The 17,419-nt window shown below is 34.9% G+C and overlaps 1 protein-coding gene across 1 annotated transcript in view; it reads left to right on the top strand.

Moving 5' to 3' along the window:
• The window catches only part of LOC140434458 (uncharacterized), a 106,920-nt gene that overhangs the window by 71,345 nt on the left and 18,156 nt on the right, over nucleotides 1-17,419 (top strand). Inside the window, exons 6-10 of the mRNA XM_072522726.1 lie at nucleotides 4,504-4,769; nucleotides 7,514-7,657; nucleotides 14,040-14,540; nucleotides 15,928-16,066; nucleotides 16,124-16,293. Coding sequence (XP_072378827.1) covers nucleotides 4,504-4,769; nucleotides 7,514-7,657; nucleotides 14,040-14,540; nucleotides 15,928-16,066; nucleotides 16,124-16,293 — 1,220 coding nt within the window. The remainder of the gene's footprint in view (nucleotides 1-4,503; nucleotides 4,770-7,513; nucleotides 7,658-14,039; nucleotides 14,541-15,927; nucleotides 16,067-16,123; nucleotides 16,294-17,419) is intronic.

Genomic DNA, 17,419 nt, shown 5'->3' with positions numbered 1-17,419 from the left:
GCGCAGTGACCATGGCAGGGGTGCAGATTATCTCCATAAATGGGGCATAGCGAAATCACCTGAATATGCCGGCGATGCCTTTAGACAGACAATCCAGTAGGATCTATGATGAATGTCCCTTACGAGCATATACAGAGAATTGGTCCGACGTCCTGGAGGCATCCCCGATATCGTTAGAATGGATTTCGAACCTCGATATCGATATTTTATTATTTGTTATTAGATTATATCATATTATATTAATGCTGCAGGTACCTTTACGGTAAATAAAAAAAAATATCGTTACCTCCTGAGAACTGTGGTAATTCGGTACTTTTTTTAAAAAACCGACACCATATTTTTGTATCGATGAGCCAGACGTAGTATAATCATCATAATTATGAAACAAAATTCCGGGAGATTTGATAAACTGAGTGTTAATAACAAGTATTTCTCGAAGAATAATTATAGTGATGTTCTCTGAAGATACGTTTCATGCCACTACAACATTGCAATTAACTTCTTCAAGGTGATCCTTAGTTTCATTTAAAGAGTAGTCACAGTCTGTGAGATTGTTCTCACCAATTTTTGATAATTTGTACTACGCTTTTTGTTGGCAATAATGAATAAAAGATAAGTGGCAAATAGAGGTAAAGTCAAGGTAGGTGGTACTTGTTTACATTGCTTTTAAGGTCTGACGATTTGTGTTTAAGTGGGAATCGCCAAATAGCCGTATATTCATATTATCCTCGTCTTTAAATATATTTTGGCCGAAAATATAATTCAGTAAAAACTTTTATCAAACTTTTAATTGGTTATTATGTCAATTAATAATTACAGATAATGAATTGGTCGCTCGTGTGAGTTCATTTCAAACTAGGTAGTAGAAATACATAACAGACTTACAATCTATTTATTTAGTAAGCGACGACCGATTTCGAACACTACAGTTTTCTGATCATCATCGGGTCACCGGTAAAATACAATTTTAAATATCATTCCGTAATTTTCCGTTCCGACGACTTCCATTTCTTTAACTACGCAACCAAATACGATGTACCTGTTGTCTAGCCAGGAAGTCTTGACGCTAGTGATAAAGAACTGGGATCCGTAGCTGTCTGAACTAGCATTGGCCATCGACATTACAGCAGGTCCGGTGTGCTTTAAGGTCGCGGCATATTATCGTGCACGTATAGTTTCCGGCACGTAGCGTTTCCACTCCAGCAATTGGGCTACGCGTTCACATTTTCATACATAGAACGTTTCAGTTTGGTTCGGTGAAGATATGATCTCGCTTTTCTCGACAAAAATTATGTGCAATTGCTCTTCTTTTTAACGATGAAGAAGGAAACACTGTGTTAAAAAGAAGGTTTGAAGTACATCCAATGCTAAGAGAAAGGAAGAAGGAATGTTAATACTGGACTTTATACAGAGAATTAATTGATGACGATGGAAAATATTATGGATATTTTAGAATCAACAGGATTCAGTTTAAATATGTTTTAAATTTAATCTCACCTTCAGTTAAAAAACAAAATACTACATTTAACGAAGCCATACATATCAAACCAAAAAGTATTTTTAAAAAGAAGAGGTATCACTTCCGTACAAAAGTCCTAATTGTTTATCACTTCCGTGATTAGTTGTCACAAAGCAATAAAAACACATGCATAAATGACAAAATAGCCTCGAAAATTATTTATTTAAATACTCTGTATCAAAATCAAACAAATACCTAAATAAACAACGGGGCGAAAACGACGGACATCTAATTCACATTATCCTTACCAACCGGTCATGACTCGTTACGTAGCCGTCGGCATCAGTAAAATATTGTTTTCAAATATACTGAACGGAAACGTTAAGTGTCTGAAACGCTATGTTCTGGACAGTGTGCGTTGTTCATATTTAAAACCATCTAAATTATATTTTTCGGAAACTAAACGCTATGTGTATATCGTGCACGTTGCGTTTCCAGCACATAGCGTTTAGTTTCCGAAAAATATCATTTAAATGGTTTTAAATATGAACAACGCACACTGTCCAGAACATAGCGTTTCAGACACTTAACGTTTCCGTTCAGTATATTTGAAAACAATATTTTACTGATGCCGACGGCTACGTAACGAGTCATGACCGGTTGGTAAGGATAATGTGAATTAGATGTCCGTCGTTTTCGCCCCGTTGTTTATTTAGGTATTTGTTTGATTTTGATACAGAGTATTTAAATAAATAATTTTCGAGGCTATTTTGTCATTTATGCATGTATTTTTATTGCTTTGTGACAACTAATGACGGAAGTGATAAACAATTAGGACTTTTGTACGGAAGTGATACCTCTTCTTTTTAAAAATACTTTTTGGTTTGATATGTATGGCTTCGTTAAATGTAGTATTTTGTTTTTTAACTGAAGGTGAGATTAAATTTAAAACATATTTAAACTGAATCCTATTGATTCTAAAATATCCATAATATTTTTCATCGTCATCAATTAATTCTCTGTATAAAGTCAAGTATTCACATTCCTTCTTCCTTTCTCTTAGCATTGGATGTACTTCAAACCTTCTTTTTAACACAGTTTTTCATTCTTCATCGTTAAGTAGAAGAGCAATTGCACATAATTTTTGTCGAGAAAAGCGAGATCATATCTTCACCGAACCAAACTGAAACGTTCTATGTATGAAAATGTGAACGCGCAGCCCAATTGTTGGAGTGGAAACGCTACGTGCAGGAAACTATACGTGCATGATAATATGCCGCGACCTTTAGTGTGAAGTTTTCATCACCAAATTTGTCGTTAGTTTCTATTTTAACTTTTTGTCTTATAGTCTTTTGACTTTTATCTCTAATTTCACTGCTTCTTTTATCTATATATTAATATTTAGTTCTCTTTTCATAAAATTCTTTATTGATTCTTATAGTAATCATCTATCTCCCAGATTATCATTCTCTGTACTATTACATTATTTTCTTTTCTTGTTCCATCCGATCACTCAAGTTCTTCTTCCAGTTCCTTTTTAATCTGTTCATTTTCCTTTCGAATTTCGCTATTATCTTGTTCTAGTTATACCAATTCAATTCTTGAGTCATCTCCTAAAATTTTTCCTCAAGATAATTCATAAGAGAATCTACAAGATGTGTGAAAGTCAAATTTCCCCCAACCAGTTCGGGTTCACAAATGCTGTTGGTACTTGAGAGGCTTTGTTCTCAGTACAAGTCTTATTCCAGAGATGCAGAGACGTCAACTGCGACGTATACGCATGTCTGGTTGATTACGAGAAAGCGTTTGATCGAGTACAGAACACCAAGATGATCCAAATACTAAAAGAAGCAGGAATTAACAACCAATATCTGAAAATAATTAGAAATCTTTACTGGAATCAAACAGCAAATCTCAGAGTTGAAGGTGAACACACCGAATATGTGAAAATCATTGTGGAGTGAGGCAAGGCTGTACTCTGAAAAAATATTTATCGAAGCTTATCACGAAACTGAGAAAGGTATTATATCAGATATGCAGATGACACCATAGTATTTACGGACAACTTAGAAGACCTACAAGTTCTTATGAACAAAATCACGTATTACAGTCAACAATATGGACTCAATATAAACGTTAAGAAGACAAAGCTTATGATAATTAGCAAGAAAGGATAACAGAAGGTCAACTCTACGTCAACCAATCCCCTGTACCATAATAAATGAAAAATGGACCAACAAACAGGAGAGTAGAGCACGCATCGGAAAATCGGATGGGGGCTTTCTTGAAGAGTCACAACCTCTCTCTTGATACAAAAGTAAGAATGCTGCGATGCTACGTCTTCTCTGTCCTTTTTTATGGTGATGAATCGTGGCCCTTGAACGAAGATATGTGCAGAAAACTGGAAGCATTTGACATGTGGCTATATCGGAGAATACTTAAGATCCCTTGGACTGACCGAGTCACAAATGAGGAGGTCCTCAGAAGAATAAATAAGAACCGAGAGGTACTGACCACCATCCAATCTCGAAAGTTACAATTCTTTGGACATATTATGCGAAATGAATCCAGATATGCTCTCCTTCAAGCCATCCTCCAAGGAAAAATATTTGGAAAACGAGGTCCAGGAAGAAAAAGAACATCTTGGTTAAAGAACCTCAGAATCTGGTTCAATACAACATCTGTGCATCTTTTCCGCGCTGCTGCAGATAAGATAAAGATTGCCATGATAATCGCCAACATTCGTAATGGATAGGCACATCAAGAAGAAGGAGAAGAATTCAATTATTAGTTCCCTCATTTCTACATAACAAAACTACAGAACTTGAAGGTCGTTTCGATTAAGCTCTTTCCCTTAAATTCGACGGCCCATTTTTTGTTCATATGTATGTTTGCTCTTTATATACTCTTGCTTCAGTATTGGTGTTAAAGCTTCTGTTGGTTTAATATGCTTAGGGATTCATCTTCTTTATACCTCAGCACTTTCTTGGGTCAGCTTTTTGGTATATTAAGAAATTGTTATATAAAATATAATTATATTTTAGGTTAGACCCTTCGGGTAGAGCAAAAGGCGACTGTGAACTTCTCAGCGTACCTCTTTCCCGACTAGACGTATATAGAGACAGTTATCCAGATCCGGACTATGATTACTATGAAAGAGACAGGAACGCTGCTGCTGTGAATTGCAGACCGAGGCAACCAAGCCGGCCCTTCAATAACTACAATAACTATGAAGGCTACAGACATGATGTAAGAGATGGATATGACTATGGATCTAGAAACAGGTGGTCTGATAGAAGATATGATTATGGTGAGTTAAGTAATAATTATAGGTATAGAGCATATCCAAAAGAAAATATTATTTAAAAAAAATGATTAGCTGACTGAAATGAAAGCACACATACTCCCACATAATAATTAATAATTAACTTAAACAATTAAATTAAAACATCTTACTAAATCAAAAGATTCTTAATCAAAATTGAATAAATTAAAAACAAATTTTATATAATGATTAGTGATTTCCTTGGGCCTATCTTAAAGAACAAAGTTTTTCGAAAAAAGTCTTTTGGTTTGGCAACTTGTCGTGCAGTCTATGAAGATTTCTTCCTCGACAAATAAGAGCTATTCAGAAATATTATTAAATGGATCCCGAACCCACTCATGACTTGCTATCAGTTTGCTCGTAACAAGCGCCCAGTCTTCTTCATCTCCGAACTTCTTTGATGTGGTTTCGAGCAAGTCTGCTATATAAAGGCTAAAGAGTAGGGGGTCCAGCACCTATCCTTGTGGAAGACCATCGTTCAGTTTTATTCAGGTACTAGTCTTGAATAGCATAGCAATAATGCCATCAGTGATATTTCTCCATGGAATCGATCGCATTAATTTATATATTACCTCCTGTCTCCACACAGTATTTTACACTGCTGCTTTTTAGTTGTTGTTGAAAGCCGGTTTCTACATAGTTAGTCAGTGCTAGGACTTGGTCTGTGCAGCAAATTTTTTTTGATAAATCGGTAGCTTTCCGTGGTTTTACAATGGCGATGATTTTTGCTCTTTTTAGTTGATGGGGAACATTTTCCGTCTGAAAAATGTTTGAGAAGAAGTTTGCAACTTCAGTAAATTTGCTACTGTGTTGTAGAAACTCAGCATGAATGCTATCAAAGCCAGGGGCTTTTCCTGTTTCCATTTTATTAAGAGCTTCACAGGTGAAAGGGCCGGAATACTCTGTTTCAAGTAGACCAATGGAATTTAAAGTTTTGAGGCATTTTTTAAATATTTTTGTGTGTAAGCGGTTTTGGGATGCTCTTGAGGTAGACATTATGTAGGACGCTACTTGATTTGGTGTTACCATTGGCGTTACTAGGTTGGTTGTGCGTGATGAGACTCACTTTTCAATAAATTTCCTAGTATTCGTTGGGATGCAGATAATCGAACACAGATTGAAGCCAGTCAACTATCGATTATCCTTTAACATATATTGATGGCAATATCGAAGCGAAATTAGAGAGAAAGCGTTAAAGTAAAGAGGCTGATTTGTTTCCGGCGTAAAAATATTTTATGGGATCTTGAGCGTATTGAAAGTAGGCCTGTACTAAATACTAAACAGATCCTAAATATCTTTTATATATTTCATCATCATCATGCTGGCTTTACAACCCAGCGTGGGTCCTAGTCTCCTCAAGAATTTCTCTCCAGTCATCCCTATTCATCGGCTTCCTCCGCCAAACACGTATTCCCATATTTCTCATGTCTTCATTGATGTTATCAATCAACTTTGTTCTGGCTCTTTCCCTTCTTCTCTGATCAATAGGTCTATCACGGAGCGTTTTTCTAGCTGGGTCATTTTGTTCCATCCGATTTACATGCTTTATACACCTCAGTATAAATCTTAATATGTTTTACGATATCTGGTTCCTGGTATATTCTATAAAGTTCGAAGTTGTATCGTCTTCACACTCCATTGTTATTCACTGCTCCATAGATTCGCCTTAGTACTTTTCTTTCAAAACATCCTAACATGTTTTCATTACTTTTTGTCCAGGTCTCTGACCCATATTAGGACATAGTTAGGACTGGGCGTATTATTGTTTTGTAGAATTTTATTTTTGTAGTTCTCGATATAATTGTGCATTTAATGAGGAGATTAAGCACAAAATAGCATCTGTTGGCTGTACAAATTCTGCAGTTTATCTCTGCGGTAGTATTATTTTCAGTATTAAGTAGCGCTCTCAGGTATACAAATTCGTTCACTGCTTTGATGACTTCGTTTTCTATAACAAGTGGTCATAGGATTTTTGGTTGCGTGCTTATTTTCATATACTTCGTTTTGTTGGTGTTTATTAATAAACCCATTTTTGTAGCTGATTCTTTTAATGCTACATACGTCTTTCGTACAGCGTTTTCCGTTTTCCCAATAATATTGATATCATCAGCATGAACAAGGATTTGAACTGATTTATTATATATTAAACCAATGGTTGTGATTTGTGACATACATAAAATTTCTTCCAAAGCCAGATTGAACAGTATACAGTCTCCCTAGCTCATCCCGTTATTTGATTTAAAAGGTTCAGACAGTTCCCCCTGAATTCGTAGTCTACATTTAACTTTTTCAAGAGTTAGTTTTGTTAAATTTACCACCTGATTTGGTATTTCTAGCTCTTTCATTGCATTCTGCATATGGTGCTATAGTGTACTGTGGAAAATATTTTATAAGCTGCATTTTGAAGCGTAATTCCTCTGTGGCTAGACCATTCAAAGATATCTCCTTTTTTGTGTATGGTGCAAAGTATCCCAATATTCCAATCATTGGAGAGCGATTTATGTGTCCATATTTCTTTTATAAGCTGCTATAATGCCATTATGGTATCGTGTTCACCTTCTTTATATAATTCAGCTGGGAGATTATCTATTCCGGGTGATTTGTTTCTGGCTAGTTTTTTAATTTCATCTTTAACTTCAAGAATCGTTAGTGGTTCCTCCTCCCTCTCGTCTGTTTCCCTCACCCAACTATATATTTTACAATTTTAATATATGTTTTTTGTTTAATAGCTCCCAGACCCGTTGTTAGTTACCACGGCTCTGTCGATTACAGAGGAGCAGATCGATGGAGGAACGACGAATATTATCGAAAACCAATGCGTCCTGAAATCGATAGAAGATATGACTACGGACCAGACAATAGGCGAAGAGGAGGTAAATATCTCTCTGATAGTATAATTTGGGATGTTTTATGTCTCAAAGTTCCAACATAAGAGACATTATTGTGGCATTCAATAAGTATTTTGTAGTAGAAATATAGTATCTTAACGAACTTATTCAGTTGCAATGTGAAGTGTAAAACGAATTTTTGAATTAAATAATTTACAAATAATTATTTCTCGATTAATCCTACTTCCTATAAAAATCATCCCATACATATATTTTGCTTAGCAGCGCATAATATTTATCTGATATCTCATCGCGAGACATATGGAATAGATGGCGCTTATCAACCTTTCCAAATAATGATGCATTGTTTGGGAAATTTTGGGATTTACATACCGTGGTTTATAGTTATTTCTTCGTAACGTTTTGCCTGCAACTGTAGCAGACACTATTAAACATGTGACAAAAAGTCGTTGTGTACTTCAGATAATTGATATGGCAGCGACAAAATACAAGTGAGTTTTTTAAACATTTTTTATTTTCTATTCATGTGTAACCCCCTAGGACAATTAGATCTTCGCCTCGTCAAGACTACCCATTTCCTGTCACAATCAGTACACTGATATGTACATCCCACTGTTGGGTGGGATGTACAGATTATTTGAAATTGTATGTTTTTGATTTGATGGATCTAGGAGTCTGCGTTTTAGTATTATACTAGTTAATAAATTTTGTATATGAATATACCAAATAAAAAATCATACCCATATCTTCACAAATACCAGGTAATAAAGAAACAAATACAGTCTATTTAGTTTTATATTTATAGGTAATATTAGATATTATATAAAAAGATATAAAATGAGGGGGCTGAGAAGTTTACGGGTAGAAGTGACATATTTATATTGGTTTGTTATTAATTTCTTTCATTACTTAATTTATTATCAATAAAATAACATTAAACTATGTAAAACTGGTATTTTTAGTGATTAGATGTAACAAAAGAAGTTTAAAGATCAAGTTTATGATAGAACAGAAGTTTAAAAAATATTATTAAAATTAAAACATTAGCATATGTACTAACAAAAACCATCAGTTTATTCTAAAACATTTGAAAAATAAAAAAATATAAACTAAATTAAATGATATGTGACATGTACTTGGAATTAGGTTGGCTATTTCACCTTTCCAGAGATCTTGCTATTCTTCCTGAAGAATCCATTGAAATTTCTCGTTTGTTTCTGGGCCATTTTTATGCTTTTCCATTAAGATATTTTCCCACTTCATTTCAAATATACTTCATAGTATTTAGGCCAAAATAATGTTTTACATAATGGCCATATTAATCCAGTCGTCAGAAATTTTATCTCCAAAAACTGAATTTAACTGAGAATGTCAATTGTAAATTTTGGAACCCGAAAAAGATGCAAAAAAGTTTGTCACTCCTACCTCCGGCTTCCCTCTAAACCTACCCCAAAATTACCTACCTAAAATTTCTACAACTTTTCCAATTATTAATAGGAGCCTCAACATTATATATGAGCCGTTGAAAACCAGACTGGTCTAAGTCAAGAATTTCCCGTTACGCGCTTTCTCGATATATAATTCTGTCTAACAGTGTTCTATTTTACTACAAAATTTGAAAAATATTAGTGCATCCGTTCACTCACAGACGACGCTACTGTGATATATGTCAAATGCTATGAAGTTTGCCGTGTTAAGACCATTCTGTCAAAAAATCTGTCACGAGTTTGTTATAAGTGTCACGTCTGCTTGTGGTAAAATGAGTTCTAGTGAATCAGTAAAACAGCCATTTAGTGCTATTGATAGCGAGTACGAGCCAGAAAATGACGACGATTCAACAAAATCTAGTTCTGATAGCGGTAAGTTTAAATTTTTTTATTCCCTTTCACAACGTCAAAAGCGTGAATAGCAATATTTTATTTGCACGTTTGTTTCAGCTGACAAACGTCCGAAGTTGGTATTGGGATCAACTACCAAGCATGTCCGCAGAAAGCGAAATAGAGAGCCAAGTAAACATATCAAGAATGTTCGAAAACAAAAAAGAAACTGTGGAGAACAATATGTTGCTACATCGAAAAAGTTGATAAAGGCGAAAGAGTTTCATAACAGGGAGTGTACATGCCAGGGAAAATGCAGTCAAAAAATTTCTCAAGGAGAAAGGAAAGCTATGTTTACAAATTTCTGGAACATAGCTAATGTTTCAGCACAAAATGCTTTTCTTTGTGGTATTGTAAAATTGTCTAAACCAGCCACTCACCATCCAAGAAATAATACAAGCTTCTTTCTTTTGGGGTTGGGTGGACCAGCCCGACAGTATTTCAAAATGAACGCATCTTGTTTGCTTTTTTCTGGGATGAAGTAAAAGGCTTTGTGGAACTCCATGACATCATGCATTGTTAAAAGTTGGCACTGGTATCCAACTCGGTGATCACAGGTGGGGTATAAAGGAAGACCTTTGGCTGAGTACCTGCATGAACATACAAAAGGAGGAATTAATTAAACTTTAGTTAATTCATTGAATAGTCTATTCATTCAAGTCAATAGTCAGAATTTCCATGAGGAATCTCTCAATTTTATGAAAAACTTTAGCAAATGGTACTAAGCTGGTCATGTTTTTACAGCCAACTTTCAAGCTTCATATTTTAAAATCAGACATTATCATAGCACTTAAAAACTATTCATAACTCGGATGAACATATACAGTAACTTCTGACATATCAAACTTCCACCCACCTATTGACAATTTGTTACAGCAATCAAATGTTAAGTACATGATTGAGTTCAATGATTAGACTTACCTTTGTCGTTTCTGGATGTTTTTTTTTTCCATTTTTCGGGATCGCTCTTCCTCTTATGCGTCGACCCTGGATTGACAGATATATTTGACTCCATGAAACTACTTTGTAAACTAATAATATGCAAAAAAAACAGTTAAACTAGTGATAAACACAAATAAAACGATTAACATCAGACAAGTTGAAAGCAATGGCGGCCATTATTGATTTCTCAGTCATGTGATCACAATACAGCATTCTCATTGGCTGTTGGGGAGATGTCCGTTTTTGAAATAAACCTTCATAGCATGAGTCCGTTTTTGAAACAGACCTTCAACTGTGAAGTTGAAAATAACGCATTTGCGTCCGTGTTGGAAGGAAACTATTATCACCGTTGAGAAGAATAGTAACAATTCTATAAGACACCAGTCCTAACTAATTTTTTTTTTTTTTTTTGACACATGTCCGTCTTTGATCTGAAGCCACTCATTTATTGAATTGTTATAATATAATATAATTTGTTTAAAATATAATTCATCAATAAATAATAAAATTACTTTATTCAATTTTAAACATATTTAAATTTTATACATACAGAAAACATAGTATGAAGCTTCGCGCAAATCTACAGTAGGGTAGACCGGGGACAATTGAAACAAAGTACAATTGAAACAGCCGCCATATTGGTAGTATTCCGTGATTAAAACCGCGCGCGCTTGTAGCAAACGCAGCGCCTCTAGAAGCCCAGTGTCTCTATCAGTCAGCCATTGATTGTCGTTTGCATTAGTACATTCTCGTTAGCGTGATTTACCTCTACCGAAGTAAACTTTTGCACTGAACAACAAAAGGTGACGCAACATATCGGAACGTAAGTATGCAGCTTCGACTATTTTTGTAGTTAAATTGGCATTTCTTCTTTAGGAAGGCCAGTTTAAATTATTACTATTGTCCTAGAGTGAAAAGATATTTAAGTGTTTACGAAAAAATGTCTCGTGGGGACGATTAAAACAAATAGTATAGGGGACGATTGAAACATGTTTCACTTGTCCCCAGAGTAGTCTTTTATGTTATTTATTATTGTACGTTGTAGTAGAGTATCCAATGGTTAACACTTTAGGGGCGTTATTAATACCCCCCTCAAATTCATGTGAGATAATTTAGATTAAATTGTAGAAAAAATTTGGAAAAATTGTCAACGTAGTTTGTGCACGAGCCCTATTAACTGTTTGGTTTGTTTTAGGATGCCACGAGTACGAGTGAGAAAAACGGAAAGGGGTTTAAAACCCGTTTTGGTTTATGAAGAAGCCTATAAAAAGGTTACTGAAAATAACACATCCATAAGATCAGCTGCAGCTAAATTTGATCTACACTACGTGTCATTAAGTAGATTTATCAAAAAAAAGAAAAAAGCAATTGAGCAAGGATTTGTTACTCCAGTCACAAAGGGTTATCATTGCGTGAGACGAGTATTTGAGATAGACCAGGAGAAAAGCGTTGCTGGATACATAATCAAAGCGGCACATATATTTTACAGGTTACCGCCTAAAGAAATTCGGAAATTAGCCTTTCAATTGGCCGTGAAATATTCATTGAACATGCCTGATACCTGGAGACAAAATGCTATGGCAGGAGAAGATTGGTTCTCTGGATTTATGAAACGCAATCCAGAACTTTCAATCCGCTGCGCTCAAGCCACAAGTCTTTCCAGAGCAACCAGTTTCAATGTAACGAACGTAAAACTTTTTTATGATAACCTGGCTAATGTAATGGATAAGTACAAATTTGAACCAAAAGATATATATAATATTGATGAAACGGGGGTAACGACGGTTCAAAAACCTAGTAAAGTTGTTGCCGAAAAGGGGACAAGACAGGTGGGAGCACTTACATCCGGAGAGAGGGGAACATTGGTGACCATAGCTTTAGCCGTCAATGCTATCGGTAACAGTATACCGCCCATTTTTATTTTTCCACGAAAAAGATACAAGGATCACTTAGTCCGTGACGGTTCAGTGGGGTGTATTGGAGCGGGTGGATGCAAGAGGAAGAGTTCTTGGTATACCTTAATCATTTTCAAAAGCATACTAACGCTTCAACCGAAAATAAAGTATTGCTTTTACTTGATAACCACCAGTCGCACATAAGTATACGCTGCTTGGATTTCTGTAAAACAAATGGCATTGTCGTCTTGTCATTTCCCCCGCACTGTTCGCATAAGTTGCAACCTCTGGATCGTTCTATCTACGGTCCCTTCAAAAAGGCTTTCAATTCAAGTTGCGATTCTTGGATGAGAAATAATCCAGGAAAAACGATGACAATTTACGACATACCCAGCATAGCTAAATTATCTCTATCGTTGGCCCTCACGCAATCAAATATTATAGTTGAATTTGCTTGCACAGGCATATATCTCTTTAACAGAGACATATTTACGGAACTAGATTTTGCACCTTCATATGTCACGGATAGACCAGCTCTTAATAACACGACACCATATGCCACTGACGTTCTTCAAGAAGCACCTAGTGAAGATCCTCTACATACTAAGAGAGCTGATATCTTGCCAACATCACCACAAAATCACACACCGCCAGCGTCTCCAAGCACTTGCATTGCTCAAGCATCGCAGGTTGTATTTTCACCAGAAGCAGTTAGACCGTTGCCGAAAGCGCTCCCTAGAAAAACAATTGGCAAACGAAAATTGAGGAAGTCTGCAGTTTATACAGATACGCCGGAGAAAAATGCTATCCAAGAGGAATATGACGCAAAAAAGAAAAAACAGGTTAAGAAAAAAGTGACTGAGTTAAACGACGAATCAAATACAACTTTTAGAAAATACAAGAAAACCAAACAATGCCAGAACAATCAGCAACAGAGTGATAGCGACGAAGAGGATGATTGTTATTGTCTGGTTTGCTTGGAAGCATATCGTAGTAGTCGCCCTGGAGAGAAATGGGTGCAGTGCAATGAGTGTCGTCATTGGTCCCATGAAGAGTGTACTCGCCAAGAAGAACTATACGTATGCCACAATTGCCTTTCAGAATAAAAAATATTTTATATTGTATGTTTTTACTAGAATAAACACTATTTTTCTATGTCTTAGTGCTGTTTCAATTGTCCCAGGTATCTGTTTCATTCGTCCCTGCCACGGGGACAATTGAAGCAACTTGACAACAAGTTCAAGTTTTTATTTAATATCTTATTAATGACATTATATAGACAAAATATAATGATATATATGGAAACACAATAGGATACGCTTTTTATAACTAATTTCGTAATTTATAAATTTGCAATAGATGCGGAGAAAAAAAATCAAAATGCAGAAATGTTTCAATTGTCCCCGGTCTACCCTACCTACCATTTTTTTTATTACCCATTTCATTATTTAATTTGTTATATGAAATTTTACCCTATAATCGGCTTGAGCTAAAACTCCTGGTTTTATAGTATGTAATTTCTAAAGGATTTGTGGATATTTTACTGTGATATATATTTAGTAGGGTGAGAGAACTCAGTATATGACATTGTATTTATTTGCTTTCCCCTATCAAAACATGAATTGATTAAATATGTCACTTATACCTATTAACTTCTCAGCCCTCATGTGTACTCAATTTTTTTCGTTTTAGATCACTCTTACCTTCCACGTCCAAATCAGGATGACAGAAACAACAATAATAGAAGGTATTTTAACGAACATATTTTACCACCAAAACCGCCTCCTTATCGTCAAAAAGTATACGATACACTGACTTACTACAAGTATGAAAAAAAGTTCCCCTGGGGTTTCAACCATCATCGATACGGTGAGGGTTACGACTATCCAGTGCCCAAGAAGAACTTTTATCTTCCACCTTCAAGAACGGATGATTCAATTAACGATTTGGACTGGGGTCTGTATCATAAATTTCAAAATAATTTCAGCCATTGGGGTCTCGATAAATATGGAGGTACTTATGGTTTACCTCATGGTGGTTATTTGCCTCCAGAACCCGAGCTGATTCCACCTGCTGTTGGAAATTATTTGCCAGCAGCCAAACCAGCTGATAATACTGGTATATTTAGAGTTCCTGATAGTGCTTTGCTCCCTGTTGAACATAGACGACCGATATATAATTATATTCAAGAAGGTAAATAGCTAAAAATTTTTAGTTAATATTACTAATATAAAGCAGGCCAAAATCATCATTAGAATTTGTTTTCAAGTGAATTCCGTATAACCATTGTTACATTTTTCAAATTTACTATCAAAAGAAGGTTCCTTTGAATTAGATGCGATAGAATTTGCATGCGTAAATGCGACGGTGTAGAAAACATGGTTCGTCAGTTTCATTGTACAAACTTTCTACCGATTTTGTTCGAAATACTCACAGGACAAAGCTTAGTAATGCCACAGTTGAATGCTAAAGAATTCAATATAATTCTATTTTAGATCTGATTACTGCTCTACATAGGCTAATTAGAGTATCAAAATCAGAGCTCCAATCCCAGTTAAATAATGTTCTTAATTTAATCTCGTATTGCAGGATGCGACGAGTTGATCTATGTTTTTCCAAGACAGGTTTTGATCCAACCACATTCCCAAAAATTTTATGTGTGTTTTAAATATGAGCTCTGAATTGTAAAATTTTAATATTGTTGTTTTGAAGCTATATTATTTTCTTCTTTCTATTGGGAATAAGGCACAATTTTACTTTAAAATAACGTTTTGTATTTTGAACACGATTTCCGAACTAGAAATCGAAACGTCAGATAAAGTTCCGCAAATGTGTTTAACGTTCTAACCTGAACCGTTACATTCCGAATTTTTATCTGACCGTAGTTTGTCATAAAGTGGTCAACAACCTTTTTATTCGTTAGGCACTTCAAGGCATTAAAGATTATCGCTTTAATCGATTAGAGTTTATTTGAGGTATGGGTAGTGAGGCAGGTGGGATGTTTGTTAAGATCGATATTTAATTTTCCTCCAATGCATTAAAAGGATTGAAGTATTTAACGCGCTAGCCAGCGTTACAACTGGCACAGCATTTGCTGTTTCACATATTATCACTTAATAATATGTATGAATGGGTCTATTTTCATTGGTGTACTTTTTCTTCATTTTAAGAATACCTCTTGACGATTTTTTGACAGTGTTGATGATAGAAACATCAAATCCATAACCGTTAGCAAAGCAAGGATCCTTAATGATCCTTTTGTTGATATAAATACTTTTACATATAATAGAAATTTGAAGAACAAAAGAAAACAAGGAAAATACAAAAAATATACTTTTCTAAAAAACATAAATAAATAGATATAAAATAAATACATATTCGTTGGGTAAGCCAACAAAGAACAGAGAATAATCCGTTTAATTATAGTCCATTTTCACTAATGAAAAACGAAAAAAATACTAAAATATATAGAAGGGTTGGGGACTGAATCTCTTTCCCTTAAGCTGTTACGAAGTGGTAAAAGATAAAGATCACCATATGTTCATTCTGATTGACATTTTATTTAATTTTTTTTTTGTAGACTGCTCTCTCAGGAGTGTAACTGGATTTAAGCTACACAAAAGAATTGTTAAGCAATATTTTGCAGTTCCCAACATTTACGAATGTGAGCTGTTATGTTTTAAGGAAAGAGCTTTTGTATGTGAATCATACGCATACCGGTAATACTCCAAATTTAATGTTGAAAAAATGTTAAATTAATTACTGCTTTTTTTCAGTTATACTATAACTGTATCGGAACCTACAGATAATTGTTATCTAAGTAACTTAAACTATAAAGAGCTAGACCATTACACGGATTTAGAGCCGGATAGAGATTTTGATATCTACACCATGAATAACAAAAACCGATGTAATCTACCGGCGATAGAAAGAAGAGATGACAGTGGTAAGTTTAGATTATTTTAAATTTTTGTTACTTTGAAAAAAACGGGATGTTTTTACCATCAATTATTTCTGCATTTCTTCTGCTACAATCATTGATAATATTTGCTCTATATTCTGGCTGTTTTTCATAAATATTGGAAAAAATAAATGCTTTTATTTCTGCTTTAACCTCTTATCGGTTCAACTGATAATTTATTCATGTTTTAGTTACTGCTTTACCATGATCGTCAATGTTTTTGTTCCTTTTCCCCACATCGTTTTTGTTCTTAGCTTTTATCATACACCTACCTACCTTAATTTTCAATTTAATCAACATAAATGGAGACGTATCTAAGACACGAGAGGTTCGACAGGGATCCATTTGTGAAATCAACATCAAAGGAATGGGACCATTGAAAGAGAACTTTTATGAACTTTTTAGCTGTCCATATTGTCACTCCCGCTGTTTCTGCTGATGGTGCTACTGTAACACCCCTAAATATTAATGATACTAAGGTACAACTGTTAATAAATCATATTTCGCCACGAGTACATACATATATAAGCAATTGATACAATAAACTTACAACGAATCCATTCAAACTCTTGACAAAATATACATCAAACCAAACAATACTATTCATGCTCGTCATATACTAACCATTAGACGACAACAGACAGATGAGTCTATCGATTCTTACATGCAATCTTAAAAACAGTTAGTAAAAAACTGCAATTTTACTGCTGTAGATGCTGATACTAATAAAAATGATACGATTCGTTGAGCTTTTATCGCTGGAATGACATCCACAAAGATACGATCGAGATTGTTAGCGAGTTTAACACTAACTTTAGAAGAAACTTACAATATAGCTATTTCAATGGAAATGGCAGAACTCAACTCTCAATACATTAAAGGAAGAACTGTCCTGCTCGGGAATCCATCTGCAAATCCTGTAATAAAAAGGGACACTTTGCAAAGGTTTGCCGCTCCAAGAGCACTAGTGCATCTGCCAACGTATTTGAAGGCTATGATAACTGCACAGCCTACATTATTGCTGCTACTCCTGCTTCATTGAAGAAAGCTATAGTACCTGCATCTATAAAAGGCATTCGTGCTGATGCCCTTATAGATACTCATTTTTTAT

This window comes from Diabrotica undecimpunctata, chromosome 2 (genome assembly GCF_040954645.1).
Source record: "Diabrotica undecimpunctata isolate CICGRU chromosome 2, icDiaUnde3, whole genome shotgun sequence".
Lineage (NCBI taxonomy): Eukaryota > Metazoa > Arthropoda > Insecta > Coleoptera > Chrysomelidae > Diabrotica > Diabrotica undecimpunctata.
The sequence above is the reverse complement of the archived record's forward strand: the minus strand, read 5'-3'. Positions and strand labels throughout refer to the sequence as shown.